General features: G+C 36.3%; 1 protein-coding gene across 1 annotated transcript in view; it reads right to left on the bottom strand.

Annotated features, from left to right (window-relative positions):
- The window catches only part of LOC111156551 (tetratricopeptide repeat domain 29), a 230,319-nt gene that overhangs the window by 137,339 nt on the left and 77,220 nt on the right, over positions 1–15,760 (bottom strand). Inside the window, exon 6 of the mRNA XM_022517530.1 lies at positions 11,665–11,750. Within this exon, the coding sequence (XP_022373238.1) occupies positions 11,665–11,750 (86 nt within the window). The remainder of the gene's footprint in view (positions 1–11,664; positions 11,751–15,760) is intronic.

Raw genomic sequence — 15,760 nt, 5'->3', positions numbered from 1 at the left:
GAGCCCGATGTGGGACTCGATCCCAGGACCCTGAGATCATGACCTGAGCCGAAGGCAGCAGCTTAACCCACTGAGCCACACAGGCGCCCCCTCACTTGTTTTTAATAAAGTCTTCTCCTTCATCCTCCCTCCCCACTCTTATTCCCTTTCCTCTCATCGGCCCTCCATGTGTTGCTGGAGATTCTCTGAGGAGAGGGGCTGGCCTGAATTCAGCTCTTGAATCCTTACTCACCCTGGCATTCTCCGGACCAGCTTCCACTTCTAATCACAGTTCTCGGTGCTCACATTCTTGCCAACCTTCGATACTATTTGACTTCTTAACTTTTTGCCTCTAAGTCATGATGTTATGTAAAAGAATATTAAACCTCTCCCTTGAAATGCTCATAAACAAAAGCTGTTGTACACATCTAAAATATCAACACTTGATTATTCATGAATTAAATGTCATTTTGTGGATTGGCTAGTTTCTCTGTTATCTTCCTTCTATTTCTCTATCCCTGGCCATCATCATTATCATTTAAGAAAAAACAGGGGGTTAATAGAAGACATTCACCAGAAAAGTGAGACAATCTTAAACAAGATTATTTTACTAGTTAACTAAGCTTTTAAATGTTTTATTGAGGAGAAAGTTAAAATTGCTAGGTAAAATCTTTCCTTAAGTGTATGGACTGAATATTAGGAGTATAGAGTTAATGCTATTTCTAAAGTCTAGTATATGTTATTTTTAGTTGAGCACTATTTATACTGAAGAATTTCTAACATCAAGCTAGGTGTTAACTGAAGATCAAGTAATCGTCTATCCTACAGATATGTTTGAGACTGTTATGGGTAAATTTTAAGATGCTGAATTACATTTTTCCTTCTGAAGGTACCCCTTCCCGTGTCGCTGAGGGAGAGAGAGAATTCGGCTCTCTGTATAATGACTTCGTATGGTCCCCACACTATTGTTTAACACATCTAATCCTGTAATCATCTCTGGGTTCTTGCAGGTGTGATGCCTCTTCCTTTGCAGTCTCTAGATCAACGTGCGCTAACAGCTGTGCCGTTGCCTCTAGGTCTGTCACACAATTAGTCTTGTGATGAACTATGTAGGTTGCTTTATTGCTCCAGAGAACATTTTCAGATGCTAGGCCTTGAACTTTAAGGAGTATACATACATTATGTTCCATATGTCACACTATTCAGGATAGTTGGTGAGGGTACTCAATTTTTGGAGTCTGGAAGTTCATCCCCTTTAGAGTGAACCAAATCAAGATAATTATGCTTCTTTTCATTTTCTCATAAAATGAGTATCAGAAACTTTTGAGCTGTTTCTTAAGATGTGAACAATTGGAAACAAAAATTCCAGTAGCTTTGTAAAGAGGTACCCTAGCAGCACTTTCTTTTTAGAATGAATAATCAACATCATCATGAAGTTTTGGTCAATGTGGCATTCTACATCTCAAGGGGATCCAAAACCAGTTTTCACATTTCAAAAACAAACAAACAATAAATTCTATGGCTAGAAAATCAGTTTTTATACTAATTTAAGTCTTTCTTGACATAAAACATCTCTTCCTTTCCATGACAGTCTATGACTTTAAATTTTTGCCTACAGATTCCTGTTTAAAAAAAAAATCGGAGATTCATTTTTTTTCTTGAGTATTCTGATTTTCCTATAATGCATTTGTCATTTAAATGGCAAATACTTTAATCTATATGACAAATACCATAATGTTTTCATCAGTTAAAAAGAAGAAAACACACACGCTATTTTCCTAAGCTGTAACATTGTAAAGGAAAAGAACCATTAGGAGAATTAAATAGGAAAAATGCTTCAAGAGAGTCCAACTCCCCATTAATGAGAAAATTAAAAAAAAAAAACATTCAATTTACTAAGATTCTAGTCTGCACACAATCTTTCCTACAAAAATTTATATTAAACTATTACTGTAAGGTTATCTGCTTTACTGTTTTAGAAAGGTCATGACTTTAAATACAGAGATAACAGTAGCAAAATTATTAGGAAAACATTTTATATTAGCATAATCTCCAAATTATTAAAACATATTTTTCATGAACTACTTAACATGCTATTTTCCAAGTAAGGCTAACTGCTCAAAAGGTATAAAATAAATTCAGATATGGAATACTTATTAACACCATGCTTGAAATTATTGCTTATAATAATTTTGGTAATATAATTCAGTGTGTTTAGAAATACATATTTTTTAAAATTGGGAAATATGACTATTTTCTTCTCTCAGTGTTTCTAATCCTACCATTTTTTTGTCAGATAATGGATATTTTGAGCCTTTCTCTATGAGCAGAACCTATGGAATGAAAAGAAAGTGCTATTTGTGTGCTTGTAGGGGTGCGTGTGGAGAGGGGGCGTGTGGAGAGGGGATGATGCTAAACAGGAGATCTGTGTGGCAACAATTGGGGGAAATGGGATCTGTAACAGCTGCTCCTTTTAGATTCCCAAGAAGGAGACTGCCTGAGGTGGGTCATGGGACAAAAGGATAAAGCGGATGAGAACTCTGATGTAAAGCAGGAAAATGACTGCTGAGACCCCTGAGCTTCCACCTGAATCGTCTCAAGCTGAGTGGCGAGCCCTCTTTAGCATGCTTCAGAAGCTGGTGATGAACTACACAGTACCAGGAGGCAAACTGGCTGCAAGCAGAATTGTCTGCATGTTTTGTATAATAACCCGTGGCCCTCTGGGGAAAGGAGGCCATGATTTCCTCTGTGCCAGCATCTGAGCTCTCCTCAGATACTGAGGCTATTAAGCAAGAACAGAAGGGTCAATTTTAGGTAATGATTTCTAACTGGCAAGTGAAGCAACTTCTATTTAATGGGTAGTGAATAGCTCTGATCTTTAAATAAAGAAAGTACTCAAATTCCTTTTTTGGGGGATAAATCCCATTTTTTTCACTCAAGAAAAAGTTATTAATAAATTAGTAGGAAAAAGTTTTTTATCCAATGTTGGTTTATTACATTTCCCTTACAAAAATATGTGCTGATACAAAGATAAATTTAAGCATTTTGTAATTTACATATGACAAATATAGTAAATTACAATTGAAAACTACGTATAAAGCAGCACTTGGAATAGATATTCAATAAATGCTACCTACCAGAGAATCACTGCTATCGTTACTCAGTGCTAATTATATCATAGCCTGTGGTAATAATAGTATCTTACATTTGAAGACTGTTTCTAGTCTAACGTGTAAACATACATTTTTTTCCATTTGATCTTCACAAAGAAAAAGTGAAGCTGCCATTGCCATCCCTATTTGACACATGAAACTGAGCCTCCAAGAAGTTCAGTGACTAAACAAGGTAAATAGCTAGCATGCGGCACACAGGACTAGGATCCATGCCTTCTAGCCCACATGCTAGAGCACCATAGGCTCTTTCTTTTCTTTTTTTCTTTTGAAAGTTTTTATTTATTTATCAGAGAGAAAGAGACAGAGAGTACCTGTGAGCACAAAAGCAAGGGGGAGAGGCAGAGGGAGAAGCACAAGAGCCTGATGCGGGACCCGATTCCAGGATCCTGGGATCATGACCTGAGCCCAAGGCAGATGTTTAACCAACTGAGCCACCCAGGCGTCTCCCATAGGCTCTTTCTATATAATAGTTACCTCCCATATAAAGATCGTACATCAAAACGTACTGTCAGCTCACATATTGGACCACTTAACGCTTAGAGAGCTATTGTTATATACACTTAAACTGTCTTACAAAAAGGTGTTGTTTTATCATGTAATAGAACTCCCCAGTAAACTCCTACTTCCACATCTATGATATAGACTTTCGCCTATACCTTTAACATTTTGGTCTATGTTAACAACTGGTTTGGGAATACTGAGGCCTAGAACAAAACCCAGAAATCATGATTTTATAGATGTTTGACCATCTCTGCCCTTTGGAAAATAAGTCTGTTAATGCATATTAGTGGTGATACAATAGTTGTGGTTCTCTATATGTTAGCTCCTACACCACAAACCCTACACACATTTTCTTACTTAATTCTCACAAAGCTGTTTTGAGGCCACGGATCATAATGTCCCTATTTTATAGATGAAGAAACGAATGCTTCGAAAGCTGAAGTCACTTGTGCAATGTCCGATGACGAGGCAGGAGCAAAGCTGGGATTCGGTCCTCCATCAGCCTGATTTTAAAGCCCACCATCTCAGCCATTTTGTTGCCCTCACACTCCAAAGAGTTATTAAATACACTTTTAAAAGCCTGTGGAGAGCTCCTTATTCAAGAAATGCTACAATTTACTGCCTTTACTTCGTGCAAACTTACATTAGTCAAAGATTTGGCAGGAGATGTGAGCATCTAAGACTCTAACCAGGTATCATGGTTCCGTATTAAACTGGCCTCCAAGAGTCCTTTACATGGAGCTGGAAGCAGCTAGGAAGAGGGCACACATGCAGATGCACAGAAGCAAATGCTCCTACAGACAAAGCTATTCAGCCCACATACATTAGCAGGTATGGTCCATCAGAAAAATGTACTATATCATCCTATTCTGCACATGTACAGAACTTGGCAGAGTTGGAAGTATTTGAAATAATGCACAAAGGACCTGATTGCAGACAGAGCCTTAGATAGCCTCTTTCTTGACCTCTCCTTTGCCTTGGCTCCTTTACTTCCTTTCCCTCTCTCTCCTTTTACTACTTTTTCTTTACATTTTTTTTTTCTTATGACACGTTGTGTTCAAGAATCTGTCGCATGTAGTGCAAGAGAATAAAAAATAATTAAGGCAAGAGCATTTGCTTTCTCCCCTTTCCCAGTCTACTCATTCTGGCACAGCCTGCTTGGTATGTCTTCCTTTCTCCCCTAAACCAGCCCCACTACTCCTGGGTTTTATCATGCAGATCGGAGTTATCATTGGGGTAGGAGGGGAGTAGGGATGTAAGAAGTAGAAATGAGCTTGCTGAAAAGAACCCCCCATTCCTTGATCAGGGAGAGAAGAGAGGCAGAAGGACAGAAGAAATGAGAGTGGTAAACCATGAGTGAGTGGACTACAGGAGGAAACTTTGGGTTTAGAGAGTGATGTGAGGATACAGGCTTCAGAATATCTACAGACAGACAAATTAAAGATCTTTTTGAATGGAATGAGAGAGGATTTTAAAAAATGTTACTGGGAGTTAAGAATTTTATCTCTTTTACTGTTCTTTGAGGACAAGTAGGTAGAAATTGAAATTTCTTTTAGCTTGCTGGATTTTTTTTCTTTTAATATGATATTATACTGAAAGTGAGCTGTGAGGAATGTGGATTTATTTGGGTCATGTAATGGTTTCAGAGTAGATAACAGTCTTCACTTATAAAAGTGACCAAAAAGAAAACCTGTTTGATGTACATTACTGTGGAATCTGCCAAGGTATCTGTATGTCAGGTAGACTGTAATTTGGATGAAAAGCCCATTGCTATCAAGGATGGGGTGACTTTTAAGGCAGAAGGTTATAAACTAAATAGAAAAAGGAATGACTGCAAGAATTACCCCCCCCAAACTTTGGTTAGCTAAACATTATAAATCAAAAAGTCATTCTTTGTTAGAAATGCTTTCTGATACATAATGACTTTCCCTTTGTTTGTGTATACTGAGTTGACAGAACAAATACAATTTAATTTCAATTACCTAGCAAAACCTTAAGAATGTATCATTTCACAACTATAATCTATATCCTTTATTGTTAATATTTATCAACAATCTGTGAGTTGCTAGAATATTAGTGTAACTATTTTTTCTGATACATTATTTATTTGCATTTTTCTATGGGATGCTGCTAGAGATTTAGGTTAACCATGTATATAAGCTAACACCAATGTTAGAAGCATTCTAAGCTATTATAAAGATGCTGACAAGTATGCAAATATAAAGATGGCTACTGTTTTATATGTGGAATAATTAAATAATAGTATATGTGATGAATCTTATACCATAAAAGCAAACAAAGTATCAATATGATGAATTTTGCTTTCATAGTATAATTTTTGATAGGCTACATTATTGCTAAATAATGAGAAGCAAATAATTCACTGAATGTACTGAGGATTGTTAAAGTTGGTGTTCCTGAAATTATTAAGTGGAATGGAATATTTAGAGAGAAAGAAAATTCATGCATAAAACAGTGCTAAGGGAGGCCCTTCTGTTTCTTAAATTAACTTTATGGTTCCAATATTTGATTGTAGAAGTGGGTCCAACTTTGCAAAAGCCTTGAATGTGACTTTTAGTAAAATATTTTTCTCTCTGAAATTTTAAGACTTCATAAGAAACATTTATCTTCTAAAATTCAGAATTTACTCTACTTGTAACATGTGCAGGTCTAAATTGATGATGGCCAAAGGGAATTACTATTTCTTTTCTCAGCACCTGATAAATGCAGGTAGCATTTTCACCTTTAAATGTCAGGGTCTCGATGACCTCCTGCATAAGTTTATTAGAGTAACTATCACTTCTCTTCCCCAAATACCCTTTCTTCATTAGCAGGGATATCAACCCTAAATAAATCCATTATGTTGTCTTAGTTTAACTCTATTCTCTCATCCAATAAATACACTCTATTGGCAAAGAATGGATGACCAAACTATTCATATGCTTGTCAGTATATTCTTCTATTAATGTAGTCATCATTTATTAATAAATTAAAGCCCTTAAATTAAGATCCACTAGCAAAATGTCAAAATCCCTTCTGTTTCAGATCATCAAAACTATTAATCAGTAATATTTACTTGTGACAGGTTTCTCTAAGCCAAGTTTCTTCGAACAAATCACGTAAACGTCTTTAAACAGATGAACATTATTGAAAGGGAGAAATTCATGAGGGAAAGAGGGTAAATGTAGGGTATGGTACTAAAAATTTGGAAATATTCCAAATTACAAGCTTAAAATACAAATAAGGGAAAAAAAGAGTATGTGGACTTTAAGCCAAGAATGAAAGACTGACTATAAAATGGGAAGGGGAATGCTGAGTGTAACTGTCTGCTATCTCAGGCTGGCTCCAACATGACCACACTAATTTCAGGGCATTCTTGCCCCTCTCCACAGCCACACTGCGACAGCAACACCATCCATGCCCTCAAACAGATGAAGATAGTGTTGGTCATACTGCACAGGGTGGGGAGGTAGGGTAAGGGAGAATTTCAAAAGAGAAGATTTTTTATATGTTGAATGTTTACTTTGTGATTAGATAACTGGGCAGATATCTCATCAATCGATCAAGGAGTCAATCCTATTTATTAATTGATCATGTATTTTTTAATAACCTATTCACTAAATAAGGAGTGCTCTGTCCTGCTCTGGGGTTTTAGTCCTTTTACCTTGGAAAAGAAGCAAGGAGAGTGGCTAAAGTTAGGTATTAGAGAGAAGGAAAAGACATGACCTTCAATCGGAAATCAAAGCAAGATGTCAGGTTTTGTGGAAGTGTTTCATTACAATAGCAAAAACAGGCTGCCCTCTAAAATCAACCTGAGCAAGAACTCCATGGCCTGAATCAGGGACAAACGCTCATGTCCCTTTCCCATCTCAGGCACACCCCAACTCCAGCTTCCTGTTCCTCGGTGATTTCTTGGTACCTGTTCCGTTTCCTGTTGTACAACTGTGAATCTGATGCCTTCTCTATTTTGCTCTTAGCATCTTGTATCCAGATCTGACAACAGATCCTTCATTGGTCCCGCAGCTCTGCCTGTGGACTTGGTCCAAACTTTAAGCTTAGTTCCTGTAAGCCCTCAGTTCTGGGCAAGCTGTGTTCCAAAAAGACAATAATAGTCTACCACAAGCAAGACCTGGGCTCTGACGACAGCCTCTCATTCTTCCCGAATGCAAAGGCTACTCTTTACTGTAGCAGTAAGCCTGGGGCCTTGAATATGGGCTGCAGTGTTTCCCAAAGCCTTCACCCCAGCTGGAGCAGTAAATGACAAGAATTAACTAATCGTGACTCTCACCAAGGTACATGCCTGGGAAGAGGGGTTGAGTTCTCACAGGAAATATCTGTAAGGAGCTCTCATTCCATTCCAAAATCTGGGATAGGAGGCAGAAGGGGTTTGCATACTTCTGTCTTTTAGACACACCTGGGGTTCCTTGGCTTGTATGTGATCTTCCATTCCTGATTTTCTTCCTACCTCCCTGGATGCCCCTGCTTTGTACTTACCACCTTCAGCAAGCTTGGTCCTAGGCCTTTTTTACTCATCATTATCAACTATCTAGGAAATCTCCACTCCAGTGCTTCAAAATGCTGAATACTTACAGATTTATACAGTATCGAATGGTATAGTAGCTCCAATCTCGACTTTCTCTTGAGCTATAGACCTACATATACCACTATCTGATCTCTCCTTGGATAACTCCAAACTCCTCAAATTCAACATATTTGAAAGTGAACTCCCCATTTCTCCACCAGCCTGGGTATCCAATAGCATTCCCCAGCTTAGTAAATGACACCAGCATCCATCCAGTTTCATAGCCAGGAACCTAGGGCCATCCAAGGAACTCTGTCTTCCCCACTTTCCGTCTATTAGTCTATTTCCAAGTCCTGCATAACTTCTGAAACTACTTCCTCCCACCTTCACTACTACTGTTGAAGTTGAGAGACTTAAGTTAGAGTAAAAATAATAAAAGCTCACAATTACCAAATGTTTATTATATACAAGGCAGGCACTTTTAAAAAACTCTATATAAATGATCTCTCCTAATCACCGTATGTATTAGCTTCCTAGGACTAATGCAACAAATTACCACAAACTAGGTAGCTTAAATTAAAAGAAATTGATTATTTCACAGTTTTGAAGGCTAGAAGTCTGAAATCAAGGTATCAGCAGAGCCATGTTCCCTCCAAAAGCTCTGGGGGAAGATCCTTCCTGACTCTTCCAGCTTCTGGTGGTTCCTGGCATTCCTTGACTTGTGGCAGCATGACTCCAATCTCTGAACCATCTTCACGTGGTTATCTTCTCCCTGTATGTGTCTTCTTGTCCTTTGTTTCAAATCTCCTTCTGCCTTTTTCTTAAAAGGCCTCTTGTCATTGGATTTAAAGCCCACCCAGATAATCCAAGATGATCGCCTCATCTCAAGGCCCTTAGGTACATCTATCTGTAAAGACTCTTTTCCCAAATAAGGTAACAATCACAGGCCCCAGGGATTAGGAAGTGGACATTTGGGGTCACCATTCAATCCATTACACACTAAAAAAGTAAGTGTAGTTATTAGTCCCCTTGGATAGATGAAGCAGTTGAGACTTAGAGAGTTTAAGGGACTTGTCCAAGTTCACACAGCTAATATGAACATGAGATTTATGTTTGATTTATAGTTTCCATACTTTCAGGAAAACACTTTAAATACTTTTCTGAAAGGAGTACCAGTTTCAAGAAATTTGCCCCTTAGATGCCAAATATTGCTCCTTCAATCCATTCATTACTAGACTATACCAGTAGTGTTATCTTCTGCAATTATAGACCAGATCTGTGCCTGGCCTGATGTCTGTCACACAGAGGGTGCTTAATAAACAGCTGGGAATAAATTAATGTGATCATATCACCAGCCTCATCAAAAATCATTAAAAATCCCACATTGCTTAAAATGAGTTTCACACTCTTCAGCAAAGCATTTAAAACCCTTCAACCCTCCATAAAATTTAAAAAAATAATAATTTTGGAATGAGGACAGTCTTCCTAAGAATGTCCAGAAGTCATGGAAAAAGAGGTCGATAAATTCGGCCATGGAATTTTAGCATGGAAAAATTTCATAAGTAAAGTAAAAAAAAACAGTGGTCTGGAAAAACATTCACAGCACATATTACACATATGTGCCTAATGTCCAAAGGAAACAGGTACCTTCATTTATTTTTGTAGGAATGTAAACTGATGAAGCTTCTTTGAAGGGAAGTTTAGAAAAAAAAACAAAAAACTGTAATTTATCTCTTCCCTGACTCAGCATTTCCACTACTAGGAATTGATTCTGCAGATCATCTCTCACTTTGGCACAAAGCTATTCACTGCTACACCCTTTGCAATACAACCTGGTTGGAAATAACCTAAATGCCCACCAATAGGAGCTGGTTAAATCCATTATGGTACAACGATAACATGGGACACCATGTGGCCCTTTAAAAAGAGGCACGTCTTTATGCATTAGTGAGGAAGAAGTTAACTCAAGATGCAGAACACCACATATAAAGTGCTACAATTTTGTAAACAATGAAAAAAACATATATGTTTATTCACTTATGTGGTATATATACATACGAATATTTTTTGAGAAATAAACCTGAAACTTGAAACCACATTTACCTTTGAGAAAAGAACAGTAAAACTGAATACCAGGGTGGAGGGAAGGTTTATTTTTCAGTGTAAACTCTATTGTATTGACTGAATTTATTTTGCCATGTGTTTGCATTGTGCATGAGAGAGAGAGAGAAAGAGAGAAAGGGAGAGAGAGAACTTATAAGCTAGTTTTCACCTAATTTCCCATCTTGATTTCATACCTGCACCTGACAATTCACTGCTTCCCAAACAAACTAAGTCTGTTCAAGTTGAGAGTGTGTGTGTGTGTGTGTGTGTGTATCTAATATCCTATCATCTTTGACTCCCACACTTTCTGTCTATAGAAATCCTGCTCTTGAAAAGCTCTCTGTGCAACCTCCCTAATCTTCAGTGTTGGAATCAACCACTCTTATCTCCCGACTCAGAAAACCCCTATTCCTCCTGCTTGGAATTATAGTTATGTTCTCAAGTTGGCCATTCTCATTAAAGTAGCTGCAAAAAGGAAGTGCTGGCTTCTGTGTTCCCTGGAACACAGCATTGCTGAATGTATGTCATTAACCAAAAACTAGTAAGCAGAAGAGTCATCTAGAACAATCTATTTCCCATGATGAATCCTCCTTGGCATGACTATCTAAAATAGCAAATCCAAAATCCTCGAAGCTGAAGATAAAGCCAATACTGTATATCAGATAAAATGATTATGAGAGATATACATGAAATGAAATAGGAAACTACACTTGCACTATATTAGAGCTAAGAGAAAAATGAAAGAAAAAAATGATTTCTGTTATAATACAGAAAAGATAGCCCTGACATTTTTTTGTTTGTTTTTTTTAGCCAAACACCGGAACTTTGGTCATAAAATAGGCACACACTGATTTTCATCATGGAGCAGGCTACTTCTCAGATCGGAATCAACAGTGCTCTCCATCTTTGCTGCCTCCCCCCATAAAGGTCCATAGCAATGCAATTCACTCGACTGCATAAACACAGTCTTTTCCAAGCAAAATTTCCCAAATCACAAGTTTATGATTCTTATTTATTTATAATAATTTATTTATGATTATTTATTATAAGTTTATGATTTTTCATTTCTTTTCTTTTTTCTTTTTACTTTTTTGCCATCATTTAAACCCAAGTCTATCCTCAGTGATATGGGAATGAGTGTTGATGATCACATTACCCCACATATTTAACTTTTATGTATCCTAAAGCACTTCTTGGTAATTGATTATATACTGCCTACCATAAGGAAAAAAACCAATTTTTCTAGAACTGCTATTCTGCTTTGGTCTCTATAGAAAGATAGAGGACTACCCATTTCTGTTGGTTTTATAACAACATATGAAGTAAAATAAATACAATATAGTAAACATTAAAAATGGCAATGATTAAAAGTTTACTTCAACTTACTGTTAATGCTGTTTCATACTCTTCAGCAGCTAGGTATGCTAAGCCCAAGTAATAGGAAGCTTCTCCTTCCATCCTTTTGTCACTTCCTAAAGTTGAAAATATAGAAAAATTGCCATGGCATTAAAGAAACTGATTTACTACAAGGAACAGAATTATTGCTTTTTAAGACAGCAGAAAGTTGTAACAAAGTGTACAGACTTACGAACAATCCCTGAAACTTCACTGTGTGCTGATTTTAAAAGGCTGATGTTAATATAAATTACGTGACTCATAAATGTTAGACTATAGTGCATTAGCAATGTAAGTAAGAGGAGTTTTCCTCTACATATTCAGCTCGGTATCATCATTTTGAGATGCATATGTGATTTCTACACTAGTCCACTATGTAAAGGCTCACAGTCATGCAGCATAGCTGCTACTACAGACATGGAATAACTGGTAAAGGGTACCAGCTTTACAGGGTGCACAAACACATATACATGGAGAAAGGGACATTCGGGCAAGTCTCTAGCAGAGCAAATAATTAGCAAATTAAGGAATTATTGTTTTGATTAGGTTTAATTTAAAAGCTATCGGTTAAAACTTGGGGTGAAAATGACTGACACCTTGCCTTCTTGGTACAACATCCCATGTATATTTTGAAATCCAAACACATTTTTTCTTTGTTAATGACTAGTAATGCTTTTCATCATCTTTTCAAAGGAACTGTAGACTTTCTAATTTCTTTGAATGTGTTTTGTTCCAGGAATTATCAAAATCTTCTTTCCAAAGCAATATGTATAGATGTGTAAGGTGCTTCAATAAGGTATATATCATACCATCTAATAAATTCACACATTTTCACATTTATATACTAAATATATGTCAACAGACTTACAAGACCATTGAAAATTCTTAGTTTTAAAAAGAATACTATCCTCTTTCTACTTTTTGGCTTTCAATGTTACCTAACTCCTGGGTAATACAAATGCCAGAGGATCTACACCTCCCCATCCCCCACCCCCACCTCCTTTAGATGTCTGAACTCTGTGTTCCAGCCATGATGGATTTCAGCAGGAGCTAACAATTCTCCACACTGCGTTACTCTCATGACTCACTGAATTATCACTTGTGAGGCAGTGGCTCAACTGAAACACTGTAGGAAAACAGGATGGCAAATGCCAGTGACAGTATTGTTATTATTCTCAACCAATTTCATGATTGCAGAGAATTATACCCTGAAAATCTCACTTCAGCGGAGTTGATGGTGCCAATGATCCAGACTGGGGATTTTTAACTCTTACAATTTATCTGGGCCTTAACTTCTTCTCTGCTATAGGTTTATAAGTGCTGAGGATAAGGATGGACCTAGGGGAGGGAAGGATGGGGTAGGAAGGAGAGGTTATGACGGGAAGTTGCCTCTTGCATATTTAAAATTGATTATTTATAAGTTGTAGTTGCTCTATTAAATGTTGTAACTGTGTTAAAGTACTAACAGTGGCATGTGCTGATTTAGTATCACCATTTGCATCCAATTTTATGTAAAGGGCAGCCTAGCAAAGAAAAGAAAAATCGACCCTTGTTGATAAATTTTGAGGCAGCTAATTGAAACAGTTGAGTCACACTAAATATTAGTTTTAAAATAGGATTTAAGCCCAAGAACTTCTCCTGCTTCCTAAATGAAATAAAATTCAGATAAAGTGAAAGCATAAAATAATGGAGGGAAATGTCAGCATTATTAAAGTTGAATGACACATATACCAAAGGAAAAAAGGCAAAATACTATTTATATTATTGTGTAATTTATTTGGGTGGGTTAAATTAGTATTGGCTTTAATGATTTAATAATCATTCATGTTAAAGGAAATATGGTGTTTCATTTTCAAGACCTAAATTGTCCATTCTTATACTGGTATGTCTGTAGAGAATATAAAGAGGGGGTCATCATAGGATTCTAATAGGTAGAGACAATGTGTTTGGGAATAACTCAAATGTTTCATTAAAATATATCTTAAAACTTCATTCGTTATTTGGCTAACATATATTCACTAATTTATTAATTCACTAAATATTATTGAGGACCTATTCTGTTTCAGGCACTTGGAATACACCACTAACCAGAAACATTTTCTGTCCTTGGAGAGCTTACATTTTAGAGGAAAGGGACAGAAAGACATACAAAATAAATAATAAACACAATAAATTCTGTGGTAAATTGTATGGTGATAAGTACTCTGGTAGAAAAAAATATATACAGCAGGGCAAGGGGAATTGAGAGTGCTAAGTGGGGATTAAAGAGAAAAAAGCAGTTTTCAATATTAAGTACTGCTGTCAAGGTAGTAGATCCAACTAAGAAAATGGTATTCACAAGAAAATGAAATTGGGAATTGATAACAAAGCATATGGGAGACTCACAAGTATGTGGAAATTAAACATATTCCTAAATAACCAGTGGGTCAAAGAAGAACTCAGAAGGTAAACCAGAAAATACTTTGAAATGAATGAAAACAAACAAACAAACAAATAAAAGAACAATGAAAACTAACGGGATCCAGGCAGCGCATACTGTATAGATATAAATACCTATTTTAAAAAATAAGGAACATCTTTTCACCTTCTAAAACTAGAAAAAGAAGAACTAACTAAACCTGAAGGAAGCAGAAGGAAGAAAATAATAAAGACTAGACTGGAAATAAGTGAAATAGAACAACAATAGAGAAAGTCAACAAAACTAAAAATTGTTTCATTGAAAAGGTAAACAAAATTGACAAACCTTTAAGCTAGACTGAACAAGGAAAAAAGAGAGATGTCTCAAGTTACTTAAATCAGGAACAAAAGAGGAAAGATCACTATAGACCTTAGAGAAGTAAAAAGGACTATAAGGGAATATTATCCAACTATACCAACAAATTAGATAACCTAGATGAAATAGACAAATTACTAGAAAGGTATAAACTACTGAAATTGACTCAAGAAGAAACGGAAAATCAGAATAAATCCACAAGTAAAGAAACTGAGTTAGTAATCAAACGAATTAGTAATCAAACCGTTTTCCACATAGAAAATCCCAGGCCCAGAGGGCTTCACTGGGGAATTCTACCAAATATTTAAAGAATAATCAATACCAATTTTTCACAAACTCTTGCAAAAATTAAGAGAAAACACTTTCCAAACCATTCTATGAAGCCAGTATTATTTTGATATCAAACCAGATAAAGACATCATAAGAAAACTACAATATCTGTTATGAATATAGATACTAAAAGCCTCAACAAAATAATTAGCAAAGTGAATCCAGCAACATATAAAAAGGATTATGTACCACGATCAAATGGGATTTATCCCAGGAATGCAAGATTGATTCAACATATGCAAATCAGTCAAAGTAATATGCCATATGAATAGGAAGGCTAAAAACCAAATGATCATCTTAATAGATGCAGAAAAAGCATTTGACAAAATCGAATCTTTTGCATGATAAAAACTTCAACAAACTTAGAAGAGAACTTAATAACATTAAGGAATATCTACAAAAATCCCACAGCTGACATTATTCTTAATGGCAAAAGACTGAGAGCTTTCACCCTAAGATCAGGAAGAAGACAAAGATGTATACTGGAGTCAATTCTATTTAACACCGTGCTGGAAGTTCTAGCCAGTGCAATTAGTCCAGAAAAATAATAGCATTGTAAAGACATTGCAAAGGAGGTAGACTTTAACTTCTAAGGGCTTTTTGGCTGGGCCCGAGAATTAAATTGACATAAGACAGATTAATAGAAGAAAAAAACACACCAATTTATGTAAGTATTAGGTGACATGGGAACGTTCATAAGGAATGAAGAACCAAAGAAACTGTAAAATCTACATGCTTCAATATTGGATTGAACAAAGGGAGGCAATTATGGGAAAGTAACGAAGCAATGCAGGGAGGCTAAAGGAAAATAAAGATTATTTTAGAAAAGTCTGTACAAAATTCTCTTGGCTTTAACTTTTCATATAAGAATGTTTCTTTTCTTGTGGTGCAGGGAGGGTATCTTTCCCATGGCAGTTTTTATCTCCTGTTTTCAGGAGGAAAAGGGGAGATTACATACCCTTCTTGTATCTCTGTTGTTTTTCA

This window comes from Enhydra lutris, unplaced genomic scaffold (assembly GCF_002288905.1).
Source record: "Enhydra lutris kenyoni isolate GAN:26980312 unplaced genomic scaffold, ASM228890v2 scaffoldscaffold3, whole genome shotgun sequence".
NCBI lineage: Eukaryota > Metazoa > Chordata > Mammalia > Carnivora > Mustelidae > Enhydra > Enhydra lutris.
The sequence above is the reverse complement of the archived record's forward strand: the minus strand, read 5'-3'. Positions and strand labels throughout refer to the sequence as shown.